Here is a 20,348-nt window from a genome sequence, read left to right as displayed (position 1 = left end):
GCCAGATGAGCCTTGCAAACCTCCTTTTACCAAACCTCAAACACACAGGCAAAGGGGATGAAATATCTGTCAGTATTATGGCTTTGGAATTTCCTATGGCAAACCATCCCCTTGCCCGTAAAAAAAGGCACACACAGAGCAAAGATCCTGCCCATTTAGTTTCAGTTGCCCTAGGAAGATTACTTCAAAATTTATCACCATGGTTTGGCAGATATAATTCCATTAATTCTAGTGGCTTTGTTAACAAAACAAAGCACAGGTCTCATATCCCTCACTTCTGGAAGAACTGATGTATAAATATGCCTGTCATATCAATTTCAAAAGAGGGACTAGAAAATGGGGTTACAACAAGGTGAAGCAGTCCAATGGGATAAACTGGGATAAAATAAACAAGTGCTCACTTGGTCCTGTTTAATGGGGTTAAGCCACAGGAGGAGTGGGAAGCAGTGCAGCTACTATTCTCAGTTGTGCATTTTTATTACAAACATGGTAATGTGTATTCCTTCTCTTTTTTATTTGTATAAGAATTTTTTTCTGAAGATGCCTGTTTTAGTGCCTGAAGCATTCCTTTCCTAAAAACTTATTTTAAAAATACATAAAATAAAATATATCTTTAAATTAGAAAAATGTGTCAAAGAAATGTGTCTAGCATATACAAGAAAGACCAGGCAATGATTCTTGTGACAAAATTGAATGTGAAACCAATATTTCTGTTAACAGAAAATTTATCCTAAATTAATGTTCTTATCATCAGTTTGTTCTTTTGCTAAAAAAAAAAAAACAAAAAACCAACCAACCAAACAAACAAACAAAAAAACACAAAACCAAAAAACACACCAAAAAAAACCCCAACCAAACGAAAAAAACCCAAACAAACCCAAACCTCCAAATAGCTTTTACTGGCTAAAAATATGCAGACTATGAGAGATAAATATCACCAGCCCTCAATTTCAAGAATGCTACTTATGTTTTCAACTCACAAAAGTAAACCAAACCCCAAAATGTAAGCACATACAGTTTTTTATTTTAAAAGAAGAGAATTTATAGAATTTTCAGGAAGCTCCTATAAAACAAAGCAGCTGTAAAGAGCCAAATTTCTTGGCCTGTCTTCCAGAAGCTATATTACTAGGTTTTGAATCAAGTAATTAAACCCAAATTTGCTGATAGGCATGCAAAGTAACCTGGGAGATCCTTCATGGACTTGTTATTTTGCCTTTGATGACTCTGGGCATCTTGCTGAGGCTGTCTACTTCAGTCGGATAGAATAGCAGAAGGCAAAAGGACAATATCAACAATACATGAAGCTATTTTTATGGTGTCTGAATCGGTCTCTATGGCAACATTTTCTAACCTATTTAGATTTTTCTAAAAATCTCTGTCTCTCTCTTCCCCTTCTTGCATTATTCTGCTGAGTGACCAATATGGATAGAAAGATAAGCACAATGTCCACATACAAACACCTGTCGAGTTTGGAAGAGTAGGTGCTTGTTTGCTTTATATTTGACCTTTCCCTTAAATAGATATTTCAAAGACATCCCACTAAACTTCTTTCATGTTCTTTGAGGAAAAGTTACTAGGAAAAAAGAAAGATACATTCAACTTGCAATCCAGTTACTGCAAACATGCATGGACATAAAATGTTTTGAGTTTGTGTTTGATGAGGGTAGTGTGTGTGTCAGCATCACTGTTTTATAGTTGAGGGAGGCAAATACAGGCAGGAAAATAAAATAGTTTTCCAAGGTCATCCAGCCAGCTAGCAGTTTCACTGTCTGTAGTAGCAGATTTACACATTCTAAGTACGTTAACAAGTGGTTTCTGATATTACACATCATACCTGAGCTCTCCTTATTTGGCAGGTTTACATATCTGGCTCACTCTATACTTGCCTCTCCCTTCTGCTGTTATATGAAAAATGCCCACAAACAAGCAGGAAATAGGACTATTCCCCAAGAACTGCCAAAATGACTGCGTGAAAAGGCCATTAAATTCACAGAGAAAAAGAAATCTTTATGAAAGTGGAGGAAATTTGTTTCTGAAAATCCTATTTAGCTATAATAAACCAAAGTTTCATGTAAGAATAGTAGGTCTGAAGCTTATGTTATTTTTTGGAGGAAAAAAAGCTAACACTGAAGAGTGATGGCTGTGATGAAGTGGGGTTGATAGTCCTGTGCAGTACTGGACTGAAAGCAGCTGGTGCTGGTCTGGGCTACCTACACAGAAGAGTTTTACTGAGAATCTGGACCTTGGTGTAAACAGACAATAGAGGAGGGTTTGTTTTCACCGTGTAGAAGAAAGGGGTTTTCTTCACACTGGAAGAATTCTTATCCCTCATGAAGTGACCTAATTTTTAAAATTATCTGGTATAATTTTGCTCTCTGCCAGCTTTAGAACATAAAAACAGCAGTATCCGCTCAGTTCAGTGATCTACCTTATTCACTGTGTTGTCTACATTAACCCGACATACAGGAAGGACTACAGAAACAGGGAATGAGTGATCCTATCTCTGATATCACTTCATGACTTTTTGCAGTCAGCAGTTTAAAGATTTTCTGAGCTAGGACTCCATCCAAAGCATCCATCAGTCAGGCTATTCTCTAATCCACTTTAAACTCATTTATCTCTTTGGCTACCTTCAAATCCTAAAGCAGTGAGTTCCACATTTCAATTTTTGTTGTGTATCAATGACATAAAAATAAAATAATAGGTTGAGCATCCTAGTTCTAACACTTAAAATTTTATTTGAATGCAAATTACATTATTTGTATCCTGAGCAGAGTTGTTTGTCTTTACAGTCACTCACAATAACTGGAAGTAAATTTTAAAAAGCACCACAGATGAGACTGATTCATGTGTATCCAACACTCAGACAAAATTGCAGTTGATCGGCTGCATCCTGTTGGCTGTTATGTTTTATGCAAAAACCAGAGCACTGTGATACAAGCCAAAGTGTCATCATTTCAGCTTCATCAGAATGTGCTTATATTTTTAAGCACCAGCAATTTTCTTACAAATACTATGAACTCTGCAATTTATTTAATTGAATATTTAATATTAGATAGTTTTTTATTTAGAATAAGAAACTCTAAGAGGAAGTTTTGAAATATATTGGTGGTAGTTTATTGAGATCAATCGAGTAATTAAAATGGGTGTTCTCACCAGAAAAGTTTTTTTTAAAAAAAGAATGTCAGTAATATCAACCAATCCTTTCGTGCCACATATAGACAGCAAGCTGTCTTACAACTGGCCAACAAAATGCAGAATAAAATAGTAAAAAAAAATTTAAAAAAACATTTTTAATGGCTAAAATTAGCAAAGTTATTTACAGGAGAGGAGGAAGAAAAGTCGCTAAATAGCCACTTCATCTGGATGAAGTTTATTCAACAGTAGTTCTAAGGTAGTTAGTAGCAAGCACTTACCATAAAGCTGTCACAGCATTGCCACCTTCAAGGGCTGAAAACAATTTATCTTTAGAAACTACGTTCCTAGTGTGGATTGAGAAGGTAATATTAATGAAGGAAAGAACAAGGAAATAGCAGCACACTTAAAGCTGACTAGAACTAAAATCAATGACAAGAGGCAGCCAAAAACACATGAGTAATTTATTAAGCAGTGATAGATTTGGGTAAGTAGCACTGCAAAATCAGTCCTTCTTCAGATATGTGGGGTGAAGATAAATTAGCAGTTTTGTAAACTGAGCAATTCTGTTTGCCCTTTGACTAATATATAAAACAAGCCTTCAAGAAATGCACTTGCTCTTTTACTACCTGACTTTCACTGATGTACTTAATGCCGAAAGCTATATTAAATCCCCTGGGGTACAGACACTACTAGAATTAAACTTTGTCAAGGCATTGCCCTGAGTGATTATGTTATTGGCAATCACGTTTATCAGGTGTCCTGGAGTGCTGGGCTCTGTACCAACACAGAGGGAGAGCACCAGGTCCTCCTCTCTCAAGGAGACTGCAGCCTGAGTCAGGCACAGAGCATATACAGTCCATGAAGGTGTAGGCTTGTGTAATTCCATCCTCTCTGGTAAAATATATGCTCATTCACACAGTGATCTCAAACACTTTATTAAAGACTACAAAACACCTTCTTATAAAACATTAATATCTTCTCTCTGTGTGTTTAAGTGGCCACTATTATGTTATGAGTGGAGCAGCAGATTAAATAGCCCAGATAACTATGGTGATCTCAGGCCATCTTCTTTCATGTGATACAAGAATAAAATAAGTTTTAAATGAGTGTTCATAATGGGGAATTTTTACACTCTCTGCTTCCTCTTGTCACTGCTTAGGTGTCCACTGCTCAGAAATTTATATTGAATTTAATTTGTATTAAATTGATCATGTCGACTTTCTGGTTTCCTCCTGCTTCCTGAAATACTGAGACACTGTAACTCTTTTACTGTTGTAGGCATCTTTAATGGGAAGCTCTTCAAATTTCTTGGAAAGTGTTACCTGAGCATAGATAATGCCCTCCCGAAGAAAGCTATCATGTTGCTAGGTGCTAGTTCTCTGTAAATCGTCTTGCTGAAATCTCCGGGCACTCTCTCCACAATATTTTTCCATCCTCATTTGGAAACCTCTTTTGTTCCCAGCAGGAAGCTCATGTTCTTAGACTCCCTAGCAGTTAAACAAAAGTGAAACCAGTAGATATGAGGCCTTGCAGAGAGCTTTGGGTCCTCACAAGGCTCCTTACAGTGACTTCCATAAGGAGAATGTATTTAGAACATACAGGAGGAAGAACCTTCTTCCTACTGGTATCTGTGAGGAACCAGTGCTGTCCTAAAAGTAATGATGCCCCAGATTCCTCCTCCAGATTGTGCTGACATGTTACATTACATCATAAGTATGGACTAACTCAGCTAAACCTTTTCTGTGGCTCTATGAGAAGAAGCAAGAGGGAAGTGGAGTACAGGCATGAAAGCCAAAGCCAATAAAAAGGCTGCTATTCCCCTTTTTCAAGAAACCTGGCTTGAAGTAACATGATGGAAGAGCTTTTATTAGTTACAACTCCTTCCGCTGCATATGAGTGTTCTAGAAAACCATTTCATTCTTTGTTCCTTTAAAACAGCCAGGTTGTCATAGTGTTCTTCTTTAATAATCACAACTTTACAAATTTTTTAAATCATGCTAAAGGAATCATTATGAGAGTTTCCACACTGCTTTGTCATAAATATTAAACCTTTTATCCTACTGGTTTAACATATCAGATAAAGAGAATTGAATGAATGTGATACCACACAGAATTTCCGCCTTTCTGGAAGACAATGCAAAAGTATTAACAGCATAAGTGCTTTCACCTTTTATAAGAAAAAAATTCTTGACATTTTTCCTTCTTGTGAAAGCAATGAATAGAAATTAATATCAAAATATTAGCTGATTTTTAACCTATTGTTCACCTTCCCATTCTTAATCAAACTTCCATATACATGTGTGGTCACAGCTGCTTCTCTCTGGTTGTGGATGCTATTGCTTTTCTCTTTCAACATCCATGAATTTTCCATCATCCTGCTAGCCATGGTATAAAATGACAAGAAACTGACTCCTTTGATTTCCTCAGTGTGCACATGCATCCATAGCTCTACAATCTTCCATCCAGCAAAAATTATGAGATTTCATTAATATCATTAGAAACACACGGGGGTCATGCCCACCCACAGAAACTCAATGTTTTCCCTCTTCTGTATTTAGAGGGACAATAAATTTATAACCTTTTTTTTAAGCTATTTTTTGTATTAAATAAAGCCCTTCATTAAGAATTTCTTTCTTCCAAATGAAATTTAATCCTGAGGATGAGGGAGCTTCATTACCATTACATGTATCTCTGCATGAACAAAATAATGGATGGCCTCTGAAACAACCCATGGCTAATGCATTAAAGGCATTAGAAATTAATATCATTACCATAAGAGGAATTAATGTGATCATGATGCTATTGTATAATAAGTTTGCATTGACACTGCCAGTTGCCCAAAATGGAGATTCTGTTCTTTCTGCTCATTCTGCATTCACTCTCATGTACACAGGTTGACAAGATCTGATACAGAGCTGTAAAGCAGTCGCCTCTGTCTTCTGTCTGCTGAAAATACTGTTTTGCAATGCACAAACCATCCAAGGGTCACACTACCTCCACTTGCTTTTCTAGTGTGATAATATGCTCTGATTTTAAGGCTAAAGGGAAAGAATATGTTATTTCTGAATAAAAAAATAAATTTAGGTTTTCAATTAAAAGGAACAGTAAAAATTGGTGAACTACATAAATACGTATGTACATCCCATTAACAACTTTCAAATGCAGTTGCATTAATTTTTTTAAAAGTGCCTGTTTGTGTGTGTATGTCTACACATTATATGAACACATTCAAAAGCATCTGTTACCCTTTGTTCATAGGCATGTGTGGGGACACATGCACACACAGCCTCCATTTGGGCTCATTGTTAGGTTTCTGTGCTGGATTTGGCTGGGATGTAGCTAATTTTCCTCACAGAATCCTGTATGGCACTGTGTTTTGGATTTCTGAATAAAGAGTGTTGCTAAGACACTGATGTTTTAGCTATTGCTGAGCAGTGATTACACAGCATCAAGACCTTCACTGTTTCTCAGCTGCCCTGGCAGAGAGTAGGCTGGGGTGGGCAAGAAGTTGGGAGGGAACAGAGCCAGGATAGCTGACCCCAAATGACCAAGGGTTATCCCATACTGTATGACAACATGCTCAGCAATACAACCAGCATTGGACTTTTAAAGGTGGCTGTTGCTTGGAGACTGGCTGGGCAACAGTCTGCTGGTGGGAGGTGGTGAGTGACTGCTTTTGCATCACTTGGTGCAGGCTTTTTTTCCTTTCACTTATTAAACCATCTAAACCATCTCGACCCACAGGTTTTTCTCACTTTTGCTGTTCTGATTCTCTTCCCCATGTTGCTGGGGGAGTGATCAAGTGACTGGGTGGGTGCTTAGCTGCTGGCCCAGGTCAGCCCACCATATTTGCTCAAGCCCACTTCATGTTTTACTGCATAAGAGAACAAAGTCAAAGTGTTCTACATGCCTCTGTGGGTGGCATGACCCCAAGCACTGGCATAAAGTCATCCATACTCTGGATTAATTAGCATGCCTCTTGGCATGATTTTGTCCCACACTAGCTAGCATTATCCCAGTCAATTCCCTGAGCTTGGGATACTTGGAACTGGCAAGGGACCAGTTTGGATGTGGCCACCTTATTTTGGAGTAGAAAGAAATGTACTAATATAGACATTTTCTATACCATTCCAGCTGGCTGCAGGACAAGTGAGTGCTTTGTTACCCATTTTGTTAGCAAGTACAAATATATGTAACCATAGCATATCTTTAAAAAATTTGTTTTATCTGTTATTTTTGAAAAATAAACTGAAGTTATGTGATATGAGAAGACTTTGGATTGCCACAATAATGTACATACTATCTCCCTTTCCTGGATTCTTTCTGTTTTGGACTTAAACTACTTCTTTCAAAAAGACAATTTCTTACTGTCTCCATACTGCTAATCCTAAAAGACATTTTCCTTGGAGGAAAACTGAGCATGCTTGAAATTGAGGATGCTCTTAGGGGCAAAATCATCCTTTTCATGTTATTATTCTTATATAAAGACTTTTAAGACGTATGTATATAACTATGATTTTTTAAAAAATCAGAAAAAGAATGAAGGTAGGTGACATATGGCCTTGTAATAGCATTGCAAAGCTCTCGCTTCAATGGTTTCAGTCAATCATGTAAAGGGATGAAACTCTTACAGATATGCAGAGAAGGAATCTTTGCTGACACCAGTATCCCAGACAAGAGGATGGACTGTTTTCATATGGCAGCATTATAATCATCACAGTCAGACTCACTGAAAGCCAACTGCAGGCTTTGTTGTTGAACTTCTCATTCTAGGCATCATTTTGATTGCTGAGGAAGCTCCCTAAAATTACAGCAATTTTATTGTTAGCAAATAAGATAAAAATCTAAAATAGAGCAAACAGATGATCAGATTTAAGAGTAGCAATACTCAAGTGATAACCACATTTTCTTAGAAGAAAAAATTCTTTTACAAGAATATGTTGCACTATGGGGCTACACAAGGCAGTATTTTCTGTCTACCTAATGGCAGCTTTTCCTGGTAATTTGTTTCACCAGGACATCAGTTGGCACTGCTGCATTTGGATCCTCCTGTGGGAATTTGAAATCTCATATATCAGTATCCATTCTACTACCCTCTTATGTTACACCATCTTTTCAAGGAAGCTGCTTCAATTCCTTGCCTTTGTCTGTGCCTCGACACCTCCTCCTGTTTTTCTCCAAACTCTGTAGGGAGATCCCTCTCAACTGTGCTCTGAACAACTCTGTTCTTTGCTGACATTGCTGACTCGTGTAACCCTTGTGCTCAGCTCAGCCACCTCTTCATTACCAATCCTGGCTCACTGCCCCTAGCTACTCACACAGCCCCCATCTCGAACTTTTAAATAAATTAAAGCTAGGAAGACTCAGGACCTTTGGAACATGAGTTGCTCATCGTGCTAATTGACTACTGGCTCTTGTATTCTCTATTCTTCTCCAAACGGGTATAGCCATATAGCTAATGCAGACAAGTATTTCTACTTGCAAAAACCCAAAGAGAGATTTAAAAAGCTGAATATCTTTATGTAGTAAGCTGAAGTGATTATACAGCACATCATATGTTACAGTCAAACAGCTTTTTCTTCACTGTTAATGTAGTTGTCTCATTATTATATCTCTTCAAACCTGCCAAGAACATTTGTCTTCATTTAAGAGAGCACACCCCACATTCCATATTTTAAAATTAAAGGAATATGGAATTTTCAGAGCCTAGAAACAGTCCCTGAGAAACAACCTGAAAACCAAAGTGTAATAACATCAGTGAAGCTTTTTCATTATTGATCCATAATCTATACCTTAATTTGCATAGTTCCCAAGTAAATAGAAGTGTTTCTGACAGCCCAGTAGAAGCACTCTGACAGCCAGCATGCATTTTCTTTTCTCCTCTGAGTCACACCCAGTTGCAGAGACTTTTCAGGCCAAACTGTGCATTCATCGATATGAATGCAGTCTCTTCTGTTCACACTGCACCTTCAGTTCTGCTTCTATATTGCTGTTATCTGCAATGATATACAAAAACATAACTAATTTTTCAATGGTGTTCAGAGACCAGGTTGATTTTGCTCGCCCATCAATTCAAAAAACAAATCTATATTTTATCCACAAATCTATATTTTATCCTTCTTTAAATAATAAATCTTTCAGACTTGGTAATGCAAAACCTCACAAAGCTATTTTTATAGAGCAATTTTTCAAGATAGTGTCAATTTCAATTTAATTTTTTAATTCTCATTCCTCAGTTGCTCAGTAATGAAGCAGTTGTTTTGAGAAAGCATACCGGTGATTTCCACTTTTTTACCTAAACTGAGCATTATCACTTTGTTTTGTTTAAAAAAAAGAAAAAAGCCAAAAAAAAAAACCCACCACCAAGAAAAAAAAGACAATTAGGAAAGGGTCTTCTCTGGCACAGGGAAGCATCACTATTACAACACTGTGATAGCAATTTGAGACTAATTAGTCAGGAAGGAATTGAAAAACTTTTATATAAATTGATTTTATGCCTTAGAGTTTTAAAGGGCTTCTTATTTTCTTTTATATCTGCCTGTAAACCTCTTGTTCTGAGCTTCAAAAACTTCAAAACACACTTATTTGAGGTCACAGTTAAAATATTGTTATTTTGTCCTGACAGAGCTGATGTTTTCCTTGTTTAAAGTGTTTAGCATCAAAGCCAATACAATAAATTCATGATGTGAAGTAGGCCAAATTCACTTACCAGAAAAAATGCTCATCCAATACTTTGTAAACATTTAAAGCACTTAAGATGAGAAGCGAGATCACAAGCCTCTGCTCATGCACCTTTCCTCCCTTATTCTATAGGTGTAACACCCAGTATAAAACCCACTTAAATTAATGGGAGTCTTTCCACTGACTTCTGAATTAATCCTATAAACAAATAGAGGATCCTATTCCTTCATTTCCTGCCTGCCCAGAAAAATTTACATCTTCACAGCACAAAGGCAGAAAGGGAAGAGATTCTGTTGCCAGGTTTTGTAATCGAAGAAATTAAATTGCCTCTGAGTAACCTGTTCTGTGATACTGCTTGTTCAGACCTCATTTGCTTAAATATAACCTGGCAATAACAATCCAAACCAGGAGGAGGACTAAAATGAGTATGAGTGTAAGGAAATTGTATGAGAACTGTATTCCACCTGGCTTTTACTGTAGGCATGTCACCAAGAAAGCAATCCCGAGTTAAACAATAAAAACTTGAGCTTTGAACTGACAGTCTCCAGAGAATGTGGTAAACAACATGGAATGAATTTTACTGTCTCATATATTAGTCATAGCTCAGCATAATATGAATTATCCAGCTGGACTTCTTGCCTCTATCCAGCCTAGTCACCAAAACGAGCCACAAATATTTCTGTAGTCCCAAGGCAAATTAGCACAGCATGGCTTCCATCCCATACACCCGAGCCCTCCAGGGCAGGAGGACACTGAGTGCAATCTGACTGTCAGGAAGGGTTCCTGGCCCAGGCCCTCTTTCAGTCTCTGTGTGCGCCTGGGCTGGGAGAACAATTTTTGGCTCAGGTCAAAACTGTGCCAAGGAATTCCCTAACAATTTATGCGCATGCCAATGCATAAAGGATACCTTTGCTGTTACTGGTGTAGACATTCTGCCACATGACAGAGTGAGGAAGGTTTGCACATGCAGCTAGCAATTTTAATGGATTCTTTTCCAGGCCAAAAGACAGGAGACTATCCCTTCACATCTAGTTGCTGGAATTTTGTGCTATGTGTATTATAAGATCTGGAGAAGAATAGGGGCTAGCAGAGGAATTATTTTGCATACAACCCAGCAGTTCTCTATAGACATAACATGAGGGATGCCAAAGTACAGCTATACTGTGAAAGATTTAAGTGCAGAGGTTGTTGATATGAGTTATAGAGGCAACAGCTATTAAGGGAGAACTTTGAAGAAAGGTAGCTGCAAAGGGCAGAAGTTAAAAAGAAGGCTCCATATACTTCTAGTGGATCAGATATAAACAGCACTTCTCTTGCTGGGATCTGCACCTGGGAAAAAATGTGAGACATTCTGACTGGTCTTCATAAATAAATGTGAAAAGAGATTGTAAATGCTTTACTCATAGATGAGTAGTTTTTAGAAATACCTTTAAGGTAAATCTAGGTAAAAGAGGAGCAGAAACTGAATTTGTTAGTAAAGTATCTGAAGAAACTTTAGGTGAAAATAGTAAGACAGACATTAAAAGTATATATGGAAAGCACAAATGCAGAGAAAAAATACAATTCAAACTGTAAGTTTACTTCCGGATTCACTTATACTACTGCAGTAGGATCGCTGTGGTTATATGGTCAGATAAAAGGACAGATTCCAGAAGTGAATAAAAACAAACCTTAAATCAAAGTAGCTGAACAAATTATATTGCACCCTGACACTCGGTGCATGAAATGGTCCCAAAGGTTAGCAAATGCTGTGATAATTTGCCTATGATACCAAAAAGAAAAGAAAAATAAAATTGGATACTGGAAAAAATTTGCTGTGAGATTGCTGTGCTGTTGATAAAGATGGGAGTGTAATTGTAAACTAAATCAAAGGAACTGTAGAAGGAGCTGGGTCATTTACAGCCAGCTTATATGCTATTTATCAGAACCTAGAAAGGCATCTTGCTTGTTGTGTGTAAACAAAATGATTGAGTAGAAGGACAGAAAATTGGGTGTCCTTAGTTACTACTCATTATCTTTTTGAGGCAGATCGCCTAACTACTCTAAGATTACTGCTGTTGCACTGAAAAAGTGGCTTGCTTTAAAAATCCAGGTAAAGTCTCCCAGTCACATTGTCTTGTACCACATATAGAATCCTTCAATATAATGATTAACTATGCATATCTCATCACACAAATGCACATGAAGTCAAATGATAATTATTCTGGGCTATCATGTGAGATATCAGAACAAAATGTAATAAAGTTAAACCACTTGAGTCTGCAACTGCTAAGGACAATGGAAAAAACTTTTAGAAGATCCCTAAATTTTTCTTTGTGTTAATTAAAGAGTTTCATAGCTGTTGGTTGAAAACACAAATAACATTATTTTAGAACAATTATTTCCACTATATTGCTATTTTCAATATCAGTATCAGATTTCCTGGGTTCTTTGCTTGAGCAAGTGGTGTTAGCAGCACTGGAGTCTGCCAAAAAGAAAGGAACATGGGATTTTTTAAATGGTATCATCAAAGCTTTATGGTCTCAGCAACATTAATGATCCTGGAAGAAAAACCTGAAAGATTTCAGCTATGATTTCTCAGGCATTTAAGATCCTAAGAGTTTCAAATATGTTTCCAACTGAAGAGGCAGCCTCCCTTGCCATATTTTTTTCTCATTGAAAATCTATCTCTCTTCCAGAAAACCACTCCTGAAAAGAAAGTTCTTGCTTCTTTGCCCCACAGTCTCTGAATGTCCATCTATTTTAATGTCACTTTACTCTGTAAAGCAGTATTTAATCTAGCATTCAATATTATCTGACCAATATACTGTCTCCCTATATTCTGACAGTCTGCTGTTCTTGAGGTAAAGATACTGTATTTCCCAAATCTGTTTCAAAATAAGTGATAATAAAGAAATAAAATTCAGAATATTAAGCAGTATTTTCTTTTGTGAATTTACATTTTTGATTTAAAGAAGAAAAAGACACTGTTTGAGAGTTCATGGCTTAAGAATCCCCAAAAGACAATAAAATATACACATTTTGTCATAGGATTACTTTTCTGCTTTTTACTGTGTCCTTGGCATTATCTTTGCTTTGTTTGTTCTTTGTTTCATTTATTCATTATTGTGGTCTTTAAGTGCTGTTTGTGAACTCAGTGCATGATCAGAACATCATAAGAATAGTACCCATTTAATTTTTCTCCTTAGGTTTATCTCCTCAGAGATAAGTCAAGGGCAAGATTACAATCTCTAAGAAATTTTATTATTTAAATGGTTTTCTACTACCTCTCATTTCTACTTCATTAAATAATCCAAGTGGATTTTTGCCCTGTTCATTTTTCTATCACCAGTACAGATTTCATTTTCATGTTCATTTTCAAATACCTTTGATTCTTATACTGTTTATCAGGACCCACAAGTTCATTGAAGGAAAAAGAACCTGTTTTGGGGCAAGAGCACAAATCAGGTGTTCTTGCTTCTCTTTGCCTTTGTGTGGAAGACACTGCTATTAAAAAAAATTCCATACATTATTCTGTTAAAAAAATACCATTGTTCTGTTAATAAAACCCAAAACATAACAGCCAGATGCTCAAAGAATACTGATAAATTCTTATTTTGAGGTTACATTTATGACCTACATTTACAGGTCATAAAAAATTATGCATTCTCTACTTTACTCATCATTATTACGTTAAAAATATGAATCACTAGAACACATAGCTTTGAATTTGCATTTTTTTTTACATATCTAAGCTGTGCTTTGGTACACTCATATGAAGTAGGTGTCTTACAAGTATCAGAGAAGTAAATAATTTGATACCTGATGTGTGTTCTTGCTTTCAATAGTATATTGTTTATTAAAATGGGATGAGTGGTCTTACTTAGATATTCCAGGTAGCTAAACACCTGAGACTCAACTAAAGTTCATGAAACTATGCATTCTGAGGACAGAAGAACTCCCTTCCCCCACTTACAAGTACATATGGGGGGCCAAGAACAAGAGCAATGGGAGGAAGAGGAGGTTAGAGTAACAGTTAAATTAATTTCAGAAGCTTGAAGAAATAGTGAATAAATTAGGCTGTTAAAATTAATTTTGTTGCAGGTTGACAGGTGCTCAGCACAGGTAATTAATTCAGTGAGTTTTAATAAACTAGAATTAGAAGCAAATGCAAAGCATCTCCTAAAGCAATGGGGAAGATGTGTGCCACTATCTCTTGGTGCAGGCAGGCTGATATACTGTGGTTTTCTGTGAGTGATGGGCCACAAGGTTTGAGTGATGCTGCAGGAAGGTGAGGGGAGGTGGTGGTCCCTGGCCAAGGAAGAAGAGGAGAGGAAGGAGCAATTGGCAGTAGTCCATAACCTGGTGAGAAAGAAAAAATGCTGATATGTACTTTCTAAAATTAGACATATTCAATGGCCCATTTAATAACAACCTTTGGTGAAAATGAATTTTTGTTTCTATGTGGAAATTGGCTTCCCAGATACAGTGCTTTCCCAGACAGAGCAGCATTGTTTCCCTATTTATTTATCAAAGTGGAAAAATAAGGAAGTACATAAAAGCCAGATTTCCAGTGGGGTATTGGACAACTGTGCTGAGCCCATGGCTGTGTCTGGGAGGGGGCAGTTCTGTTTGCCATGGCTCTCTTGCAGGGAGGGAGGCTGAGATCACTGCAAGCACTGCCTGCACGTGAATCTGTAATCACAATCCCACAGCGGTTGTTTGGCGATGTTTTGAGGCTGATTTGCATCTTTCTGATGGCATGTGATGCAAATACACTGTTATATCAGTGATACAGGCTTACTGTTGTTGTTCATTAAAGACCCCTGTCTGCCACTCAGAAGTTAGATATAATCAGCAGTCATATATTCCAGCTAGAGCACAGATTGCTTCTCATAAAACTTGCTGCTGTTTTCTCATTTTGTGCTCAACACAATCATTAACATTTTCATCACAGTTCTTTCTTCCACAGTAGCTGTGTCCACATTTGTCTCAGATTATCATCTTCTCCTTTTTTTCAGTATAGAGGATAAATTATGAATTAAATCCTACGTATGCACTCAAGTCAACCATAAGAGTTAGCAGTGTTTTCACCAAAAGTTCAGGATTTGTTTGTATTTGCATTATTTACAAGGGAAATTGTATATTCACCTTTTTTTTTGTCAGGGTATGTTTTTATCTATGCAGTTCCTCCATAAAAAATTCTGTACTATTCCTCAAAAGTAATTTTGTTGTCAAATTCTTGCTCCAACAGAACTCTCTAGCTTTTGCAAGAACATTGATAGGAAAGCAAATTAAAATTGCGTAGTAGGAATTCATAACGTATGAAGCAGCAGTTAAAGAAAGGACATTTGTGATTTTTCTATTGTACTTATTGTGTGTTTCATTGCAGAACTTTCATTTTAAGTAAGTGGGGTGGAGGGGTTTCATATTCAGGAAATACTGCTACTAGTCAGGCTTTAACTGGCTAGATTTTATGAATACATATACCTTAGCAACATCTAAACATAAGAATTAATGGCAAAGCATAGGATGGAATAACTAGTGCATTTTCAAGATCTGTTGTTTTTTTCCAGTTTACATTACTTGCTTTTTTTAAATTAACAGTTCTCTTGTATACAATTGTACAGAGCCCCTTTCCTCTGGATTTAAATAGACAATTTGATTCAGGATTTGAAGACAATGTGTTTGTCACATCTGTAATTTCAAAGCAGGAAATCATTATGTTTGACTCTTCAAGTGCATAAATTTTTGAAAGTTCAGAGGTTGATGTCAGCTAATACTAATATCAGCTGGTATCAGCTATCAGCTATCAGATATGTATTCCAGATAGCTATTGGAGTTAACCAGCACAACTGATTACAGATAAGAATCTGGAAAAATTAACACCATGGAAAATTCAAACCAAAACATATTGGAAAGTTATTAAGAATGTAAAATGAACTAAAAAAGATGCATGGTGTAATATATGGGTATCATATATGTCATATCCTTCCTATCAGCCTTGAATCAATATATACAATCACCTATATATAAGTAGGAACATACATATTCACTCCCTAAATAGTTTGCTCAGTTGGGATTTTAGTAAAAAATTTTACCTAGCCTTAATAAAAAGCTAAGTGTAAGGTAGCCGTTACATGTGTATGATGCATAAAATAATATCTACATTTTTCATTTTTTCATGAATTTACATCATTGATGTTTGGGGTGTGAATTGTTTTTTCTTTTAATTTTAACATAATTTGACACTTTAGATTGTGCTAAGGATAAATTGTGCTAAGGATATTCTCAACATTACTGGTGTGGTTTTGGTTCTGGGGTGCTATGCAGACTGCATTTTATAGCCTGCTACTGGCATTTTAAGCAACAAAGTGGAGGGCAGATCATCATTTATGCCAGGAAGCTCATTTATGTAAGCTACAATGTGAAGTTTAATTAAGGGCTTCAGTGACAAAGGAAAGCCAACTGCATGTGCTCAAAATACTTTTCAGATGACAAATTACTGATGCCCATAAAAACAATATCCCGGGTAATTGTTAAGGTTATGATACTTAAACCTGCCTAAAAATATCTAAGGCAGTGTATTCCAAGAGGTTAAAGTTCTATAAAATTTAAATAAAAAATCAAAAAATCAAATTTAGATTTGTAATCAGGGTCTTTCTTCATGGAGGGGAATAAAATTTAACTTGCAATTAGGAGCATTTGTATCCCCACATTTTCTCTGTTCAGCTCAGTGTGATTTTATAATCAGTAATTTTGTAACTGGTTTACCAGAATGTCTTTGCAATGATCCCTGGTCAAAGTAAATGTGTAGAGAAAAATCTGCTGGAATGATTTATTTTGTGTCTTTGTCCCTGCTCAGAACACTCAGTGTTTGGGAAGACAAGTCAAAACCTCTTCTGCCTAATCCCCATCAACATTTCTCTTTCTTTCTCTCGCTCTTTGTGGCCACCACATCATAAAGGGAGAAAAGGGAGAGTTGATGCTAAGGATAAAGGTCAAGATGATAGAATATGACAACTCTTTGAATTGAAAACAGAAATGAGTGTCCCTAAGTATTCAGCATGAGCTTCTCTTTGCTCCCTGCAGGGCATCTGCACCACAACCACCGCATTTTTACACTTCTTCTTCTTAGCTTCATTCTGTTGGGTTTTGACAGAAGCGTGGCAGTCATATATGGCTGTTACTGGAAAAATTAGGACACGGCTCATAAGGAAGCGTTTCTTGTGCCTTGGATGGGGTAAGTCAGTAAAATTAATTTCCTAAGAATCATTGGAATGAAACATTTAATGCAGTGGCAATGTCAAGAATATCATCATTTTCTTCAGTAAAACTGAAAGATAGTAGACAGCAATGTTACTAAAAGGAAAACTAGGTTAGAAGCCTTTCCACTGTATCTCAGGCTCAAGGTATGCTGATGTGTATCGTAGCATTCGTTTATAAATATATTTTAACAAAATTTTAGAAGATTTTCAGCAAAGTAGTGTAATATCAAGAAATCAAAATAAAACAAGAAAAAAACACTCTCTGAATATTCATGAAAGCTCTTTCTAGTTAAGACCTGTCAAATGTACCAGTAATTTAGCTACATCAAAGTGGTACACTGTGGGCAGAAAACAGTGTCCTCCTCCCTGCCAGTGCTTCAGAAAACAAATCCTACAATAGCAATGTGCTTCATTAAATAATTCATTCCATGTAAAATTGTCCATTTTGCATTAGCTTGCCCTGTCATTTTTTTGTCCAGGCAGAACAACAATATTTTACTCAGCATCTGATGATTATTACTGTTTTGGTTTTTTTCAGGACTGCCAGCATTAGTGGTTGCAATATCAATAGGCTTTACCAAGACAAAAGGATATGGAACAGCTCACTAGTAAGTCAATCTGAAATGATAAATTATGTTTTTAATTACCAAGATTGTCATATCCATCAACTGCATAGCACACTCTAAAGGCTCTACAGGTATCCATTCACACTTGGAATTGCCCTGAGAGTCACTGAGTGATCCACAAAAGAACAAAGAGAAAACAGCATGCCAGTCTTGGAATGAGCTCAGCAAAGCACCAGGAATCCTAGATTTTGTTTGAGATTTTGAAATAGTAAACTTTTAAGGAACACTGATCATTAGATACACTTAGACACCTAACATTTATGTAGATTTACAAAAGAGAATTTTAAATGTTATAGGTAGCCTTTGCCAGCCTTTAAACATGTCCAAAACTGTACTGGCAAGAGTCTCTTTGGCACCCAGGTTTCTGCACACCAAGCAGGTACCTCAACTTTAATGCCCCTGAGCAGCTTGGAGCCAAAGCCCTTCAAACATCTCAAAACAGTTCCCCCATCCATCCTTTCTGTCTCCTGGACACCCTAATCCAGCCCATTTCCTGGGCTGTGCTGTATTTGAGAGACAGAAAAGAGGAAATCTGTGTGCTTCATTTAGTCTCAACTAATACAGGTCCTGTTTAGCCACCTAGCTGGTTCCAGTGTGTATTTAGCACCTCGGAAAATTAACTCCTCAGAGAGGCTGCCCTGCGGTCTTCTGATGAAGAAGGAGCTGGGCCTTCCTTCTGCCAGTGGTGTGCTCCAACCACCATTATGTATGCAAGAGTGTGTTTTCTCTGGGCAGGCTGTTTGGAGCTCTCCTCACGTTGCCTAAGAAATTGAGTATGCATCTGGACAGAAAGAGAGGAAATATAACTCTGTAGACTGGCAATGAGGGCATTCATCAGAGATGTGGATGAGTTAGGTCAAGTCCTCGCTTCAATGAATATTTAATTATTCTCCTTAGCATCATCACTGGGTGAGATCAGGATTCCCCCTCCCTTCCTTGTATGTCTCACCATCTTGGCACTTCAGCTCTGGGTGGGTAAGAATTCAAAACCAAATCTCCTTCTGAGTACTGGCTCCAACCACTAAGATCTGTAGTTTTAAACTGTGACAGTGTGCATCTTGAGTTTTTTAATGAGGAATGTCTTATGTAACTGAAATGCTTAATTGCACTTAGAGCTGGCAAGTGCAACAGTGGTCTTAGCCCTCTTTTCAAGGTTATGTTGAGAACCAACTCTTCCGATTTTTTTTTTTCAACTATGTACTCATCTTGCTGTCTTTTTTATTATTTAGTCCTTGAACCACAACTGGAAAACTATTTAGTCTGTGAGAATTACAAATCACAAAATAACAATGTCCAGACCCCACTGGGGATGTAGCTCTGTCCCTTGCAGGATTAATCCCATTACATTTGCTCTACTGAATTCATTCATGTGTGAGGACTTGCTTTAGTTAACATTGCTTCCTGCTTCCTTCCTGGACTGAATGCATTTTTAAAAGAGGATATTCTGAAATATTCAGACAAAGCAACAAATCATTCATTAAGAGTAACCTGGAAAGTAAAAAAGAGCGGGTTTCTATACATGTAACAGCTCTTCTCCCAGGATCCAAATCCAGCTGATATGGTACTGTGGGAGAAAAGAACAAATGAAGGCATACAAGGGACAAATAGAACCATAGTTCAGCTTTCTCATCTTTTTGGAAATATGTTTTCTTTGCATTTGACATCAGAATTACATAAGGAAAACAGTGAAGACAAGGAATGGAGATTTCCTCCTCCATCACCAGCTGATGTGCTGTCCCACTCCAGAAGGCAGTAAAGAATTGTGTCGCATGACAACTGCTGGGCAGTGTAAAAGCAGAGCTCCTGTCCTGCTCCTCCCACCATAACTAAAGCACTTGTGTAAGGTTTTTAATTGCTTACACTGTATTTTGCCTATTTGGCTGCAGTAATTACACACATGCTGCTTTCAGAAACATGCCCTGTTGCAAACTATTCATGGTCTGTAAGATGCTCATTTTGAAAATGAAGCTTTTAAATGGAGAACATTAAAAGTGAAAATTAAGGAATTAATTCCAGTTCCATAATCCCACACATGAAGAGATTCATGGAAAGGGAGAAGGTCCAAGGATCTTTGCAGCACCTCTCAATTTTGTATGGTATATGTATGATGAGAGTGCTTGAATTGTTCACACTGGAGCCGTTTCTGTGATCATCAGTCTCTGATTTCTGTCTTTTTTCTGAGTCCAAATTATTAGACAGTTCAATTGCTGTATTTTTAAAACTACATAAGGAAAATATTTCACCCAGATACTTGTAGTGATAGAGATGCAGAAGCTGAAGGGATTTCCTAAAAATAATAAAAAAACCCACAGAGACAAGTTTTTAGATATTTCAGGTTATCTGGAAAAGATTAGTGTGTCTGAAAGCTTAATAGCTTTTTCCAGCCATTTCTGTAATAAATATTGTTGCTATCTCTTTTTAGAAAATCAGAGCTATGAAAGCACCACTACTAAAACTTATAGTTAATAAACCTGTGTGAACTGCTCATGTTAACATAGAGTGCGGATAAGTTCTAGGAATTTATTGCCTCAGCAAAAATTAAAACTCTGTCATAGTCACGATCTTGCCATGTTCTCTTAAGAGAAGGAACCAATCTCCTGGAGAGCATCAAAAAACTCACAAAATGTACAGGACACAGGAGCAAGTGTACAGATGC

At 37.0% G+C, this 20,348-nt stretch overlaps 1 protein-coding gene across 1 annotated transcript in view; it reads left to right on the top strand.

Moving 5' to 3' along the window:
- The window catches only part of ADGRB3 (adhesion G protein-coupled receptor B3), a gene marked incomplete at both ends in the record, with an annotated part of 447,304 nt that overhangs the window by 387,343 nt on the left and 39,613 nt on the right, over window positions 1-20,348 (top strand). Inside the window, 2 exons of the mRNA XM_082302615.1 lie at window positions 16,891-17,041; window positions 17,605-17,674. Of these exons, the coding sequence (XP_082158741.1) occupies window positions 16,891-17,041; window positions 17,605-17,674 (221 nt within the window). The remainder of the gene's footprint in view (window positions 1-16,890; window positions 17,042-17,604; window positions 17,675-20,348) is intronic.

This window comes from Coloeus monedula (assembly GCF_965178545.1).
Source record: "Coloeus monedula genome assembly, chromosome: 2".
Classification (NCBI taxonomy): Eukaryota; Metazoa; Chordata; class Aves; order Passeriformes; family Corvidae; genus Coloeus; species Coloeus monedula.
The sequence above is the reverse complement of the archived record's forward strand: the minus strand, read 5'-3'. Positions and strand labels throughout refer to the sequence as shown.